This window comes from Rissa tridactyla, chromosome 20 (assembly GCF_028500815.1).
Source record: "Rissa tridactyla isolate bRisTri1 chromosome 20, bRisTri1.patW.cur.20221130, whole genome shotgun sequence".
Lineage (NCBI taxonomy): Eukaryota > Metazoa > Chordata > Aves > Charadriiformes > Laridae > Rissa > Rissa tridactyla.
In genome coordinates this window covers 3,449,796-3,466,557 of record NC_071485.1, presented here as the reverse complement: position 1 = coordinate 3,466,557, position 16,762 = coordinate 3,449,796, and the positions used below count along the sequence as shown (strand labels likewise).

At 45.5% G+C, this 16,762-nt stretch overlaps 1 protein-coding gene and 1 long non-coding RNA gene across 3 annotated transcripts; one reads left to right on the top strand and one right to left on the bottom strand.

Annotated features, from left to right (window-relative positions):
- Nucleotides 1–301: 301 nt before the first annotated feature.
- On the bottom strand, nucleotides 302–13,025 carry POLB (DNA polymerase beta). 2 transcript variants are annotated; one of them, XM_054224902.1, is made up of 15 exons: nucleotides 12,835–13,025; nucleotides 12,713–12,770; nucleotides 12,554–12,620; nucleotides 12,077–12,151; nucleotides 11,516–11,574; nucleotides 9,994–10,043; nucleotides 9,514–9,565; nucleotides 7,449–7,503; nucleotides 7,290–7,362; nucleotides 6,734–6,804; nucleotides 5,876–5,962; nucleotides 5,348–5,412; nucleotides 4,690–4,829; nucleotides 3,979–4,085; nucleotides 302–3,488 (listed from the first exon to the last, which is right to left on the bottom strand). In XM_054224902.1, the coding sequence occupies exons 1-14, from the start codon at nucleotides 12,893–12,895 to the stop codon at nucleotides 3,991–3,993; spliced, it is 1,008 nt and encodes a 335-aa protein (XP_054080877.1). In that variant the 5' UTR covers nucleotides 12,896–13,025; the 3' UTR covers nucleotides 302–3,488; nucleotides 3,979–3,990. The 2 variants fall into 2 exon arrangements, with proteins under 2 accessions (XP_054080877.1, XP_054080876.1); XM_054224901.1 differs by having other exon boundaries at nucleotides 302–3,477.
- Nucleotides 13,026–15,169: 2,144 nt separating this feature from the next.
- LOC128900098 (uncharacterized) lies at nucleotides 15,170–16,448 on the top strand. Its single transcript, XR_008463200.1, has 2 exons — nucleotides 15,170–15,369; nucleotides 15,997–16,448. It is a non-coding gene; the product is annotated as an uncharacterized LOC128900098 (long non-coding RNA).
- The last annotated feature ends 314 nt before the right edge of the window (nucleotides 16,449–16,762 follow it).

Below are 16,762 nucleotides of genomic sequence, written 5' to 3'. Positions count from 1 at the left end.
GTTAACTGGGGGACATGGTATATTTACCTAGTTCAAGGAAAACAAACAAGCTCCCTGAACAGGCCATTTTTTCTTCCACCTGGAATTCAGTGTTACAGAGAGAAACTGCAAGGCCAGCAAATTCTGCCTCAAGGCCCAAGACAAAGTGGCCTTCTGGGCTGCCTGTTGAGGATGATGGAGAATGCATCAGTGTAATGCTGCATGCTGCTTAAGAAACATTTACAAATGTGGTAAGCTTGTGTTACTGCTTTTTGGTGCTCTTAAAATTACAGCTAAAAAAACCCCCAGAATTACACATTCATGATGTAATTCTCACTTCATTTATTCACACTGATAATTGAAGAAAACACTGAACACATCAGCTGTATGTATTTTTACTGTTGAGGCATCAGAAGACTTCACATGGTACCAAGTTAACTTCTAGTCACCTTATATATCGGTGCATGCATTAGGGCTGGGGAACATTCCCAGAAAATAATTAAACTCCCAATAGGAAAAACAGAAGAAAATAAAGGAATAAGCAAGAGCATCAGCCTATAATCTCCATTACTAAGACTGATCAACACTAATTACATAAGAACAAGTAAAAATGTAGGTATTCTATAGGCTTAAGTCAGGAAAAAAAAAAGAAACAGTATCACATCCGTTTTCCTTTTATGGTTCAAGTCAGGTTAAGAAGTCTGTCAATACAGATGCAAACTCCTCTCTGCCCCCATAAAGGCAGACAGAGGACCTAATCACTAACAAATCAAGACAAATACTATATAATTAACAAAAGTCAATTTGACTATGTATAAAATAGTCTCGCCTTATCAAGCTTGCAATTCTGTAATATATTTGCATTACACTTATACTCCTACAAGGTATTCAAATACAGCAACAGCAATACCTTCCATGCTGATGCTCTATAATCCATAAAAGTTAGTAGTTTACTACTTAAAACTAGTTAAGTTTTAAGTTAACCAACAGAATCCCTGTCCCAAATACAACTAGTAATACAATCTTGATGGGACCTCCTTTCACATCCAAAATAATCATTACCTTACACAATGATTTAAGAGGAGCTATAAAATCAGAGCTGACAGGTTTGCATATAAAAAAAGGCAGATTGACTCTATAGGAGTGGTAGAAGTGCATCAATTCATCAGACCAATCTTCTGGGTAATGGCAAGTTGAACAAAATATAGTGAACTGCAACTGACAGTACAATAACATACCTTGGAACAAAGAACACTGGTCACATGCAACAGGAGAATGGTGACATTAGCATATGGCCATACTGAAAGGTTTTGGAAGCAAGGACAGAGAAACAGCTTAGCATAAGCTTCAGCACTGCACCAGGACACTTAGCACAGAGATCAGGAGATACAGACAGTAGCTGAAAATGGTATTCTTTAGGAGTACTTCAGGAGCCAGCCAGCTTTCTTGTGTATATGTAGACACCAGAATAAGATACAAAGAACTAGAAAGACGGCAGAAGAAACATCTCGCAGACCAATATGCAGCTCTGAGCAGGCAAATGCATACACGAGTTCAAAATTTCAGTCTCTTAACCAGGAGAAGGCAGGTTAAACAAGAGAAAAGGCTTCTGTCTTCAGAAGCAGGATGTTGCTGCTAGATTACACAGTTGTCTCTTAAAAGCGTATGTTAGACAATTTTATATATTATTTAAATTGTGTGGTTGGGTTTTGTGTGTGTGTTGGTTTTTTTTTTTTAAATGCTAAAAACCAGACCACTTATTCCTCGTCACTCAACATTTTTGGATCAAGGCTTGATGTCAACAAAAAGAAAAAAGTAACATATACATAAAAAATAGGATCTGTGACCTTCATTAAGAACGGATCTTTCTGTCTTTAAAAATTTATGCAGGTATAAATCTCTGAATGTTTTAAGAATATCAGGAGAAACAAAGAAACAAAGAAACAAAATTTTTCTCTCAAGGTACCAGGACAAATGCACCACAAGGCAAAGCATCAACACTATTCAGAGACTGTACAGTCTCTCATTAGACTTCTCATCCCCCTTTCTCTGCTTTCTAGGGAAACTCAGTGCCATTTCTCCTCTTCCTTTTACCGCATATCTGAAAGATGTGCCAAGTTGCTCTCAGCTGCCTCCTCTGACACTAAATTAGTATCAGAGGTACATCCACAGTGCTGTTCTGTATTGGTGTTTCCTTTACTTTGTAAATAAAAGCAAGGTCCATCCTGGCAAAAGGCTATGTCTGCAAACATAACCTCCACATTGTGTCACGTGCAGTGACAACATTCTTTGGTTTAGGCTGAGTTATGACAAATGGGATAACTGCACAACTCTTACAACAGAAATCTAGTTATTGTGCACAGTGATGTTCTTAGATGAAAAGAAATTGAATGCTTTCTGTTATCGCTGTCTTTGGGCAACACAAAGCTCTCAGGAGCTCTTGACAATTGTGAACAGTCATCTGCAATGTTGTACCACTCAAAGCCCATTACACCAAGAGCCAAGCACATAAAATAAGAGCTGCAAGCACTCACGCACCCACTTACCCAACTGGAGAAATCGATACATGATAGAAAAACTACTCTGGAGAACCCAAGGAGTTCTCCAGAATATGCAACTGCACTCTAATCAAAGGCAGAGAGAACAGACAGAGGCAATTGTATAAGAACAATCTCTACACAGGCACAGATCCCTGTGGTTTTAAAAGCCACAACAGCAGTTCTTGCAGCCAGCTTCAGCTAGACAAACTCTACAGGGAAGATATTAACAGATATATTATTTAGTAGAAGAAAAGCACACCACTTAAAGCAGCAAACTCGGCAGCAGGGCTACTGCAGAGGAGACAGAAAATAATCCTTTTATGTACATCAAGAATTTCCACATTTACAAAATCTCTGCATATGTCAACAAACCGGTAACAGATGCTTATCCAGTAAACAAGGATTGGTTTCTGGATAAAAGAATCATCCACAAAGGAGATACAAATTTGCTCATAACTGGCAAGGCAGGGCTCTTGTCGAAAAGAAACCACGCTTCAGCAGGCATGACTGCGTAGTGTTCTGTGTTCCTTACAGAGGAAAACATGGAAACCTTAGGATTTGCTTTGGACCTCTTAAATCGTTTCAGTAGGGCATTTGGGGCCGAATAAAAGGAGAAAGCCAGAATGAGGCTGGGGAAGGTGGTCACTAATCCATGGCCAGGGCATGTTGAACACGGATTTGTCACAGGGAGAGCAGCTAGGAGGAACCTGCTAACAGAGCGGCTGAAGAAAGGACAGAAGGGCAGATCACATGCTGGTCAGGAGGGAGAAAGCTGCCTTTGCACCTCAGTCTGTGCTTCTGGGCTTTACTGAGCACATCATTTCCAGACTAAAATCTGCAAGCCAGTTCTCAGTGACATTGCTCAATATCGAGAATTTTTTCAACACTGTGACCACGGCTTCAGTTCATCTTGTCAAACACTAGTCAGCAGAGCAGCGCAACGATCACACCCGAGCACCTGCCAAAAGACTAATATATATTAGTAATGCAAAGCAGTATAAAGGAATGTTCATTTTAATCTAGAGTTGTTTGTGCACTGTGCCACGAACTCGGGTGTCCTCTTCCACGAGTTAACACCAGCAACTAAGGAAACGTCAGCCTGCAACACATAAGTGCCTAAACATCTTACATTTATTTCAGTCCATAACCCTGAATGGTAAGCAATACTGCACCCAGTAGGGTGACCCAGTGCTAGGAGATTCCTTTCCCTTCTCTCTTGGCAAGCAAGTTAAGCGAAGATTAGTTTCTTTAAAAGCTCAAAAGAATATTTTAAAGTCTAGATGCCTCAAACATTTCCACCTGGTGTCAAAGCAACCTGTAATGTTTAACAATGCTGCAAAGAAAGCAACTTCAGTAAAACAAACATCAGTAACATACGCTTTTTGCAATAACATGTAAAGAAAGAAAGTGCACTTTGTATGTTCATAAGATGCTACGAAAACATCTACAGGCTACATACCTAGACAAGCAGTTATTCACTACGATCCTTTGGCTCTCGGTATTTCCACTGAATATAGTCAAAGATGTCTTTTTCACATTCTACCGGTAGGGCCTCCCCAGCAACTCCTGCAAGCAAATTACAAATGCTATTTGAAAAGTGGAAGGTCTGTACAATCCTGAAATGCCAAACACATTGCCAGATTAAGACAAAACTGCTGTAAGTAAAACAGGCTTAAAAAAACCAACCCCCCCCCAGCTGTTTCATAGTTTAGGTACTGATTCTCATTAGTGTCAAAGGAAATAAGGTAACAAATTAACTTTGAGGACACGTGATTATGCAGTTAAATACATTTATGCTTATATATGCGTATACATATAGTCAGCCCCCCTCCAAAAACAAAACAACTGAAGGACATGACATACCCTGTTAAGAGTGGGAAACCACATTATGTGCCATGCATGACACTGAAAAAACTATCTTTAGGTCAGTAAGACTTTGAGTAAATTAGGTGGCCCAAAGAGGTAACTTTGTGCCACAGTGCCGCCTGTACATAAGCAGGCTGCCTCTTCCTGCTATAATGGTGTCCAGTACCAGAAAGGACACTGAAAAAATTCACGAACTACAGTATTTCTCAGAAGTACTTCCAGTACACCGAGGAACCAATTTAAGGAGAAGATTACACAAAGCATGTAACCAGAAAGAATACTCTGTGGAAAGGCCCAGACTGACCAGTAACACCCAAGGGACGGATTGTATACTCATTGATCGTGAAGCCCATTTCCAGAGCATGAGCTCTCATGTTCTTATTGAATATATCACTTCCTGTAAAATACAGTACACCACAGTAATACTGATCTTTGGGGATAAGCCTAGAATAAAAGCAGAAGAAGAGTACAGATTTAGAATAAATACGTGACAAAAAAGTGACAAGCCACTTGGAATTCAGCCATTCAGACACGATGCTAGGTTTACTTCCTATTTACTGCAACTCTATACATTTGATTTTCCCACCAGCCAGATGCAAGAATGATACAAACTCTTCATCAAAGAAAGATTCAGCACATCTACCCTGACCCAGAAGTTACTGGAGTTCAGCCATTACACGGTCATGGTGCTTGCACTCCTGCCAAGAATTAATGTCAGAGCAGTATGATAAAGTAGGTCACAATTCTGAAACTGGATACTAAGTCATGATTTAAATACATCATTCTTGCTAATAACCTGCTGTAGATACTGGCAGTTGTACAGTGGCTTTCATACTACAAAAGAATTAGAAATTTAGTAAATGCCACGTTCTGACCGTGGAAGTAGAGATTTGAATGCAGAACTTGATGCAAACGCCTACTTATGTAGCTGACAGCTAAAGTAGGGGGTTTGGTGTGCGTACCGGATATCAATTCTCCTATGTGGATACGCTGTTCCATCTTCTTTATTTGGCAGCTGACAGACACCCTATGAGGAAGTAAGGAAAGCAAGAAATTCGAAATTAAGCAATTCTGAGAATCAATCTTCACCTCCCCCCCCCAAACAATCCTCAGTCATCCTGGACAGCAAAGTTCCCACTGAATCAGTTAAATATTTTACTAAAACAGCTGCACATCATAGTACCATAAATCACTATTTCACACTGCTAAGAGGACCGTAGCATATAACTGCTTCCTAAGCTTTTATTACAGCAGGAAGGATCACAGGACTTCTCATTTCCCATTCTTCTGCCCTAATTATTATCAGACTTTTCAGTATGCACAAATACCAGCAGATTAAAGAAAATGCAGACAAAGCTCAGGCTAACAGAAATTAAAAAAAAAAAAAAAAAAAAGCTTTTTCAAGAAATCCTCTGCCACTTTTCACTTCAGACTGCTTTGTAATCTTCATGCAATTCACATGTCATCCCTCACCACCAAAAAAGCCTTACCATGAATTTGGTGTCACCTTTAGACAGCACATCTGTGACAAAGTGGACTTTTTCCAGTTGTTCTACAACTTGACGCAGAAGTTTTGACTAGGAACAGTGACAACACAGAAGAAGAAATGATTTAATAAATAAGAAGAATATCTTACCCATTTACCAGACAATGGCCTACATAAGTACAGGACATCACTATAATTACATGTATTAGTGTACATGAAATTTGACCCAGAGGGGAAAAAGATAACAATAAAAATGAGGAAAAGCTAATAGAATTACAACTGCACAACGTAAAAAAAATTTCCACCAAAATTCCCATATCAGATTGCTTTTGTTGGAAGTGACAAAACTCGTTTCTTGATTTGAGTTTTCAACTTTTAGGCAGTGGATCTATAAAAGCAACACAAGAAATACAAACTGTCATTAAGACTCCTCCAAAGTTAGTTCCAAAAAATTACAAGGGCAGCAGGACATTTACTTCTTGTCTAAAAGATTAGGGCTACAAAAAGAGATACTTACTCTACCTATTATCCAGCTAGCTGTTACAGTTCTACCTTGTAAAAGCACATGAACTTGAGGGGGCGAGGTGGGAGCATGTGTGAAGGGACGAGGAGGGACAGAAGGATGAGAGTAAACATACTGAGTAGTTCTGCAAGAGGAACACAGCATAATACACGAACCTGAGGAGTGATTATAACTCCTCAAAATAAACATGGTGATCCAAGAGAAGAGTTTACTATTACAGTAACAAAAAAAAGATGCAAGAAGCTGCAATACAAGTCTAAGACTACATATCTTCTGAATTTAAACATACCCGTGTGGAAGTAATGCATAGTACTGATCCACAGTAGCAGAAAGACAGACCTGTTTGGATGATTCAGATGTGAAACTCGGATGGGTTAGGAGAACATCCATATCGCCACTTGACTCCGCGCCTAGGCAAGAAAGCAGCAAAGAAAAATCCCTCTGCATATGACAGAGTATACGAACATTGATGAACACCCATCTAACCTCATCCTACAAACACGTTTTTCTGGTAGAAAAGTCAGTCACTATTCAAGATATTTGTGAAAAAAAAAAACAACCAAAAAACCCAATCTTTAGAGAATCTTGTTCTTCCATCAAGAAGTTTATATCCCCATGTATCTCAGAAAACACCCCAAAATTTCTTGCTGTACCCTATAGCAATGAAACACAAGTGTTGTCAATCTAAAAACAAAGCAAACAATTCACATGTTACAATAGACTACTCCTTACAGGGGTGGAGTGGAGAACCAAGGATTTGTGCGGGTGTCTCGTCACTGAACTAACCAGTCAAGGCAATACTGACAGGAAAAAGCCAGGTTCCAGAAGAACAACATATGTAGTAATGAGTCTTGCTCATTAGCCCGAAATAAATGTAAGATCACAGAGTACCAACCTCGTCTAAAACTGCCACAGACTGTGGCAATATAGTTTGGGTCCAGCTTCTTTACCTCTTCCAGCACAATTTCCTACGTAAATGGAAAGATGTGTGTTTAGAGGTGTCGGTCATTCATTGGCCATCAGTGCCCCACATCTTCGATAAAGACATTCTTACCTGCATTTGCAGCATTTCTTCCCTTGGGATTCTTTTCTCAAAATCTTCAAAGTATCTGCATATATAAAAATAAAAGTGTCTGAAAGAGTGTCAAGGGTAGCGTCTTAAAATTTTAGTCAATTAAATGTGTATTGGAGGAAAGAATATAACTTATATTACTGTCACATCACAAAAAGCTTCCCATTCTCACCAAATATCTTAGGATAACATCATGCCAAGTGATAATAAAAACTCGTGACTGCAAGTTTGACAATGTTGAGAAGATGGTTTCATTGCATATTATTTCCACTGTATATGAAGAGCTGCTAAGAGGTGCGAATAATATTACCATATAACTAATTGGTTTATATTTAGACCTACTGGAGTGGGTCCAGAGGAGGCCACAAAAATGATCCGAGGACTGAAGCCCCCTCTGCTGTGAGGACGGGCTGAAAGAATTGAAGCTGTTCAGCCTGGAGAAAAAAGGGTCCGGGGAGACCTTATTGAGGCCTTTCAGTACTTAGAGGGGACTTATAAGAAAGATGGGGACAGACTTTTTAGCAGGGCCTCTTGCAATAGGACAAGGAGTAATGGTTTTAACCTAAAAGAGGGTAGATTTAGACTCGATAAAACGAAGAAATTTGTTACAACAAGGGTGGTGAAACACTGTCCCAGGGTGCCCAGAGAAGTGGTAGATGCCCCATCCCTGGAAACATTCAAGGTCAGGTTGGATGGGGCTCTGAGCAACCTGGTCTAGTTGAAGATGTCCCTGCTCACGGCAGGTGGTTGGACTAGATGACCTTTAAAGGTCCCTTCCAATCCAATCCAAACCATTCTATATTTACGTAGCCCTCTGAAAATACAAAAGGTCCCTGACAAAACTCAGTCTGCCAGAAAGCGGGAGGAACAGGCCTCTCGCCCATAGTCAGAGGTGACCTATCTCGGAAAGAGCTAAATGGAAGCTCATAAGTCAAATGCAGCTCATGATATCTTTGTATGCAGCTGTAAAAAACAGACTGCCGGCATGCTGTTCGGCTGCGGAGAAAAAGAGGCTGGTGAAACAATGCCACACCTGACCAACGAGCACATTCTTCACCCCTCCAGCACCCGAATCGTTGACAGCAGGCACCAGGAGACATACAGCAGCATCAGAGCCACACGTTCCAACACTCACGAACCTGCCATTCCGTTCCCAAGTTCTGCAGACAGAGCTTCTGGATATGGGACTCCCCCACCCCAGCCCCCTCCAAGAGTTACAGTGGAACTAGGGACAAAAAGACCACCACAGAGCACTGAAACCATTCTTTCAGCTCGGTACTTACCAGAAGTTCTGAAACAACATCCCAGCACAATGCTGGAAGCAGACCCGAGGGCAATGTGCGCACTAGCAACACGGACAGGTCAGGCGAGTTTCCTTATACTCACTTAATAGTGAAAAGTTTTCCCTTGAATACTCACATGTATAAAGGCAGGGATGCACGTTGGGTACGGGGCTCAGATGAGCAGTGGGAAGAAGACAACCGTTGTGTAACCTTTCTCACTCACTGGCAAGCAGTGAGGGGAAACACCAGATCTGGCCCCTCACAGAACCAATTCAGATACAGGGCTTTATTTGGTTCACTTACAGCTTCTCGCAAACATAGCTGTAGTTCTGCCAGAACTAGCACAGCAAACAGACGCTCAGCAAGCAGCATTCAAGCTGGTAAGTACTGAGGGACAGACACACATGTTCTTCACATCATTCTCAACTTCAGACATGCAAAAGTCTTACCTTGCTCACAGCCCATAACAAAAAATAGCCCGGACCACATTTATGCAGATTCCCAAGAAAGATCATTGCAACCTTGCTAAGGTGATTCTCCATGAGCTAACTGAAAAAGTCATTTGAAATTAATTTCCTTCTGGATGGAGACAAAGCCTACTGAATTACAACCCCAATGAAACAAAAGCTCTGAACAACTGCTGAAAAGCACGTAGAGCATACAGAGAGGACAGAACCTTACTTGGCTTGTGTAACCTTACATTACATCCTGGTGTCTGAAGGAAGCATTAGAAAAGCCAAGCACTTGCACCCAAGAAAGCTTACTTCAACCCAATTCGCTGGTGATGGGTCAGCTTGTGCTCATTTTTTCTTAGATCTAGAAGAAACAAAAAAGCCAAAAGTGTTACTTGAGGGCTAAAAACCTTACAGAAAGTTTCCACCAATGCAAAGATAATGCACGCAAAGAATACGTAACAAGAAAACAGCAACCTCGAAGGAAAAGATTTTAAACTGACTACTGAACAGCTGATGGGATGAGTACAAATGCACAGGGCACTTCCCAATAAAGACTTCAATAGACCGTTCACCTGAAAGCCAAAATCCTTGTTATTTTCCATGTAATCTGTAAGTACTTTGGATGTGTATGTAATGCCTTTAGCCTGTGCAGTAACTTCAGCATTTTATACACTTTCCTCAAAGCCTAGGGCATATCTGCGATCACAGTACCACTGTGGAACAAGCAGCTTGACAGAAAAAAAAAAAACATTATTGGAGTGTGAATTGAGGAACCAAAGTTACACTTACCTTCTAAAGTCTTAATTCCTTCCTCAACAAACTTCCTAGCAGCAGCAGGACTGCAAAGAGACAAGGCAGATTGCCATCAGGAACAGCAAGAATCTTACGACACCGCCAGGAACATTAGAATTCACTGTAACTGCCTAGGCTCTTCACCACTAAGACTGAAGTCGCTTCCAATGCTTACCTTTTCAGCATACACATTTTCGGTCTGTACTTTCAGTCAGCAGAGATGGCTATCCAAGGCTTGGCCAGAGCATTTTTTAGCTCTGATATAACTATATAGTGATGTATAATCATAAAAAAATAAACAAAATCTCATCATATTGGCAGTATTGCTTTAGATAACAAAATACTGAATGCACGATAAGAACTACTTTAACCACAGTCTCTGAACCAGCTTAAGGCAACAGCAACACAAAAGTGTCTTTAGACTAGTGCTTCAAAAAACACAACAAGGCTCCAGTTTGCAACCAACAGTACAGCAAAGCAGTTCCAGCTCCAGTTTGGCTGAAGAGTTTGCCTTAAGCACAACAACACTCGAGTGAATGGCTGAACCTTTTTCCCCTTTAAGGGTTTGTCATTAGATTAATCTGCGTGAATCTGTGGGGAAAGAATGACCTTTCAACTATGACAAAGGCATTCAAGTAGTGTTATACCCAGATACCTTTCCAATATCTCAAAATGCTGAGAACCACCAGTCTGGATGCATAATCCCTTCCTGGGGAACTACTTTCCAACTACTCTGGAATCCCCGGTTACAGCTCCACCACCCTTAAAGACTTAGAATCCACTTCCTCAATAAAACTCTTACGTTACAACAGAATTAGCAGATCTTGACCTGCCATTTACTTCCTTTCTTACCTTTCCCTGCATCTCTTGCCAGATTCCAGACTGAGAGAGGCAACTTCCACTGTCCCGAGACAGGACAGCACCCAAGCTTCTCCTTCTGCATCCCATCCCAATTTGTCAAAGGCATTCTCAAATCCCAGTATATCCTCAAACTTTGAGCACACTTTCCCTCAGAATTACTTGAGGACAATCGCATTCCCTACACTTAACCTCAAGGGTTTCAAATATTGCACAAGAGCCCCGATGGCCTTTTGGGGTTTTTTGTTTGTTGCCTATTTCAGGACTTTACTACCCCTTTTACAAACACACAACAGAGCACCATTGTTGCTGGGCCCACCTTCCCGCCAAAAGTCCTAAAGTGACTTCTCACTTCCACTCTTCTAAGTCTTTCACAGTTCCGTTCTTCACCAGCTCCTCTCTCCTTCCCCTCTCAGCCTGCACACAAGAGATTCCTGCTGGTACTCCTCTACCTCAAAGCCTGTAACTGACAATTCTATACCCTTCTCAGCCATTCGTGTCATCACAACTATGGTGTCTCACTGCGGGCACTACAGCTTCGTCTCAAACTCATTCTCTTCATTATTTGCAATCACCCAAATTCTGTTCATAACTCCACCAAATAAACAGGAGAAGAGAAGGAAGAACAGAAGAAGAAGGAAAAACAAGCAAAAAACTTTACCCAACGCCAGTAACTCGTGTCAGTAGATTGATAGATGCACTTGTATCATCTTGTCGAATCTGCAAAAGCAAAACAACACAAACCAAACCCTTCTTTACTCCACTTGCAATAAACAAAGAAGTCTTGAGAAGCTAAACCAGCTTAGTCAGACTCTGCTTTGGAGGGTCACATCAATGCAAACCAGAACCAAGGGTACTGGTGTGTATCACAATAATGCCATATGTGCCAAGCCTGAAAACTGCTTAACTGCCAAGGAGAACAGCATGGTTAAACCACGAAACTCCACAGCCTCCCAGAGTCAGAATTCTACTTCTCACAGAAGACATTCACATGCTGATTATATAACCTAAAATATTTTCATAAATAGACAATTTTGAGTCTTCGGCTGAGCTTTGCATGCCCTGCTTTCTACTCACCACAGATTCCATGTCCACCGTTCTTAAGCTTCACATCAGTCTCTCCAAGGACAACCACAGAAATTGTACAAAGCAAGCAGGCTACTTTGCAAGTTACAAAGAAAAGCACCTATTGAGAATTAGAGCACAAGGGAAAGAAACCCACCTTTTCCAATTTGCGTAGTTTTCCGGTGGATAAGAACTCATCTATCTTCTCGGCTATTTTAGCACCCACTCCATCCTAAATATTGAGGGTGAGGGTGAGAGAGACAAGTTAACTTTAAGACCACTTAAAGCCATTACATATAGAAAAAAAGGAAAGCTCCCCAGAATTCAGAGTCCAGAAACAACTACGGTGCCACCAAGACCACAATAAAATGTTGGACCACCAGACAGCACAAGAATTCACAGGCACAGCACAAGCAGCATAAACAAGGGCTACGTTAAAAGCTCCCCCAAAGCAGTAATTTTGAACGAGGCTTTGATTACTTCTGCTCAAGTTCACCAAATTTAGCAAAGCCGCGGCAGAGGGATGGGGAAGCCCGACACAGCAGAACTCTCGCAGGCAGAGACTCATCCGGGGTCCCCCGCTCCGGCCGCGGCACCGGGCCCCGCGCTGACCCCAGCCCCCGGGAGCACCTACCAGCTTCTTGGCTTCGGCCCCGCTCCGTATTTTGCTGGGGTACCGGGAAATGACCGACGCTGCTTTCCTGCGGAACGCGGACGGTCAGCACCCGGGGGCACCGCCCGCCCGGCTCCCGCGGCGGGCTGGGCCCCAGGGCAGGGAGGAGGGAGGCCGTACCTGTACGCGTTGTACTTGTGAACGGCCCGGTTCACGTTGCGCTCGTAATTGGCCAGTTCTGCGGGGAAAGGCGCGGTGAGAGCGGTCGGCCCGCGGCCCCCACCCCCCCCGCGCACACCTACCCGTGAGGAAGTCAGTGATGCCCTCGTTGGGGCTCTCCTGCGGAGCCTTCCGTTTGCTCATGGCCGGCACCGGGCGGCGGCAAAGACCGAGACCGGAGACCGTAGGGAGCCGCTTCCGGCAATGACATCACAGAGCGCAGCCGCGCCGGCGCCCTGAGCAGCGGCGGCGACTCGGCTACCTCGGCCTCGCCCACCGCCCTTGCGGCGACGCCCACCGGGCCACGCCCACCCCCTCTAGGGCCACGCCCCCTGCCCTTCCCACAATGCCCCGGGAAAAAGGGGGCGGGGCCAGACGCGGGAAGGCTGCCAGAGACCCGGCGGCTCATTTTCTCACCTGCCGTAAGTTTGCGGCCTGCAAAGCAGCGAACAGAGAAAGCGGCCCTCACTGGAAATGGTGATACCTGGTCTTTTACTAGGACTGCATCGATTGTGTCAGCAACGTGACCACGTGGGGAATTAAACTTAAATTTTCTGGGGCGTAGGTAGAAAGGCATAGCTGTCATACCAAGCTGAGTTCTCCAGGACCCCCCGTAGCCACCCCCGGTACCCTGCACACCCCCCTGGGACTCCCCCACAGGCCGTGAGAGCCCCCCAGAGCCCTCCAGGACACTCTGGGAACACTCATGTACCCCCTAAGGCTCCCTTGAACCTTCTGGGACCCCCCCACAGCCTCTCCAGGATCTCTGGGAGAGCTGTCTGGAGCCCCCTAGGACACCTCAGAGCCCTCTGGTAGCCTCTGGAGCCCCCCAGAGCCTTCCTGGGACCCTTCACACCCCCTGAGAGTCCCCTAGAGCCCTCTAGGATTACCTGGGACCACTTGGAGCCCCCCAGGACCCCCCTGAGCCCCCTGGGACCCTCCCACATGCCCCTTGGTACCCCCCACATCCCCCTGGGACCGTACTGGGACCCCCCCCAGAGCCCTCCAGGACCCCCTGGGACCCCTCATGTTCCCCCAGGGCTCTCTGGAGAGTTCTAGGACCCCATCCCCCCCATTCCCTCAGGACCCCCTGGGACCCTCCCACACCCACTCCAGGATTTCCTGGAGCCTGCCAGGACACACCGGAGCTCTCTGGGACCTACTGGGACCCCTCATGTTCCCCCAGGGCTCCCTAGAGCCTTCTGGGATCCCCTGCATTCCCCCTGGAGCCCCCCAGGGCCTCCTGGGACCCTCCCACACACCCTTCAGGGCCCTCCAGAGCCCCCTGGGATCCCCCGACACCTTCTCTAGGATCCCCAGGAGCTCCCCAGAACCCCCTGGAGTGCCCCAGGACACCCCTGAGCCCTCTGGGACCCCCTGGAGCCCCCCTTGGTACCCCCCACATCCCCTGAGAGCTGCCCTAGAGCCCTCTAGGATCCCCTAGGACCCTCACACACACACTCAGGATCCTCCAGGCCCCGCCTAGGACACCCCAGAGCCCTCAGGGACCTACTGGAGTCCCTCTGGTAGTCCCCATATCCCTCTGGGACTCCCCAGGAGCCTTCTGGGACCTCGCAGAGCCCTCTGGGACCCCTCATGTTCCCCCAGGGCTACTTACGAGCCTTCTGGGACTCCCTGTATTCCCCCTCAAGCCCCCTGGGACTCTCCCACACACCCTGGAGGACCCCCCCAGAGCTCCTCAGGGCCCCCTGGGACCCCCCTACACCCCCTCTAAGATCCTCTGGAGCCCCCCAGGACACCCCAGAGTGCTCTGGGACCCCCTAGAATACCCCCTGGTATCCCCCACATCCCCCTGGGACCCTTTTGGGACCTCCCAGGACCCCACATATTCCCATAGGAGTACCCTAGAGCTCCCTGGGACCCTCCCAGAGCCCCCCAGTACCCTCCACATCCCCCTGGGACCCTTCTGGGACCTCCCCCCCACCCCATGAGAACCCCCTAGGACCTCCTGGGATGCTTCATGTTCCCCCAGGGCTCCCTGGAGCTCCCCAGGACCCCCTGGGATCCTCCCAATCCCCTCCTCAGGATCGTTCAGAGTCCTCTGGAGAACCCCAGAACAGCCCAGAGCCCTCTGGGACCCCTGAATCCCCCCCGGCCTGGTACCTGTCACATCCCCTGGGAACTGTCCTTAGACTCCCCAGGGCCCTCCAGGACCACCTGGGACCTCTCATGTCCCCGCAAGACCCTCTGGACCCTTCTAGGACCCCCGACATTCCCCCAGTGACCCCCTGCAGCTCCCTGGGACCCTCCTACACCCCTCCCAGGACCTCCCTGAGTCCCCCAGGACACCCCAGAGCCCTCTGAGACCCACGGGAGCCACCCTGGTACCCCTCACATCCCCCTGGGACCCCCATAACCCTCCACTATTCCCCCCTGCGGTGACACCAGCTCCTGCCAAATCCTTTTGGAGCGCTGGAGCCCACCAATGCATCTCAGCAACTGAGGGATGAGTGAGCGAGGAACCGAGTGGGCACCCCCCGGATGGCAGAGAGAAGGATGAAAGAGCTGCATAGCAGAGGCAGACGGGAGACTCCGACAGCATGAGAGAGAGGGAAAGGGAGATGAAGTGCTACAAGGTGATGCGGAGATCGATGAAGGTATTCGTTCTAAATCTTTAAAAAGAGGCAACCGAACGTAACAGGGTTTTTCCTGATACTTAGATGGAATGCTCTGAAGGACTTTATTTCTGTCTGGCTTTCAGTGGCATGTTTCCCCGGCAGCCCAGTAGCATCTCTCTTGGGCAGTGCAACTGGCCAGATGTCCCTCCTCCTTGTGTAGCACAAAAACCCCACCCATAGTCAAATTATAGTGGTGTATTTTGGAGAGAGTGTGATGGTATCAATTCACAGCTGTGCAAGCCAAATTAGTGCCAGAGGAAAGTCAAGTACTTTCATAGTGTAAATATTTTCATTGGGTGTATGTAAAGCTAACACACACCTTTTCAGCAAAAGGGAAGGGGCCAGACATTTCCCAACACCATCCAGAGGGTTCACTTTTATGCTAAGAACGTGTTCAAAATGGCATTCATTAGTCTTAATCCTGACTTTAAGAGTTCAGATTGCTGTCTTTTGAAGGCTGTGCTGTGTTTCGAGCTGAGCTGTTTCCTCAGAATCCTCCTGTAGCTCAGCTACTGTCCTGTCCCTCCGTCTGACGGAATTCCTCTGCTCTCTTCTGTGCTATTTTTTTAGCATGCTGAACTATAATTGGGGATTTTTGTTTTCCAGGTGCCTCGTATATGTCTTGTGTTGCTTGATAGATGCCCCAGCCCAGGTTTGCAGCAGGTGGTGGAGCCACCAGAGGTGAAGCAGGCAGCCCTGGGTCTGGTCATTTTGTTCATTTTTTTGGGGGTGAATAAAAGGGGGTGTATGTCTGGGGAGCTGATGATGTCATTTTGGGGCACCCCAACATCACTGGGGGAGCAATGATGCAGTGGAGGAGCAGGTGAGTGGGGGATGTAGGGTTACGTGGGTGTCCCCAAAAGAGGTGGGTCACAGCCCCAAAAGGTCTGAAAATTCTTGGGATGCATTAAAAAAATGTGAAAACCTGTAACTATGGGCATGAGGCATTGAAATAGAGAACAATCTCTCATTTATATATGAGAAATATATATATTGAGAAATAATATTAATTTATGTATGTAAAATAAGTTCAAAATAAAAACCTCTATCTCTAAGGATTCTATGATTCTGTGCTTCTGTGTTATATAAAAGATCCCAGAATAGAAAAATACTTAAAAAATGTCTTTATAAAAAGATATTAGTGTCAAAACAGATGTGTAAGCAGTCAAAATAGATATTCTGTATCATAAGCGTTAAGGTATAAGTCTAAGCAGATTTTCTATATGAGTGTAAACAGATAATATAAATTCCCTAAATGTATACATATGTGTAAATAATTGAGGGGGTGCTGCCGCCCAGCGGCTGAAGGCTGGTCCTGCAGGCGGGGAGCCCGCGTGCGCTGTGGCCCCCGGCGGCGCTGTGCGTTGGTTCC

Bases quoted from the DNA above. Each gene is read 5' to 3' on its own strand.
- POLB (XM_054224902.1), bottom strand. From the start codon at position 12,895: ATGAGCAAACGGAAGGCTCCGCAGGAGAGCCCCAACGAGGGCATCACT. The intron at 12,771-12,834 runs GTAGGTGTGCGC...CTTTCCCCGCAG, and splicing joins CATCACTGACTTCCTCACGG to AACTGGCCAATTACGAGCGC. The intron at 7,363-7,448 runs GTAAGAATGTCT...CCATTTACGTAG, and splicing joins AAGAAATGCTGCAAATGCAG to GAAATTGTGCTGGAAGAGGT.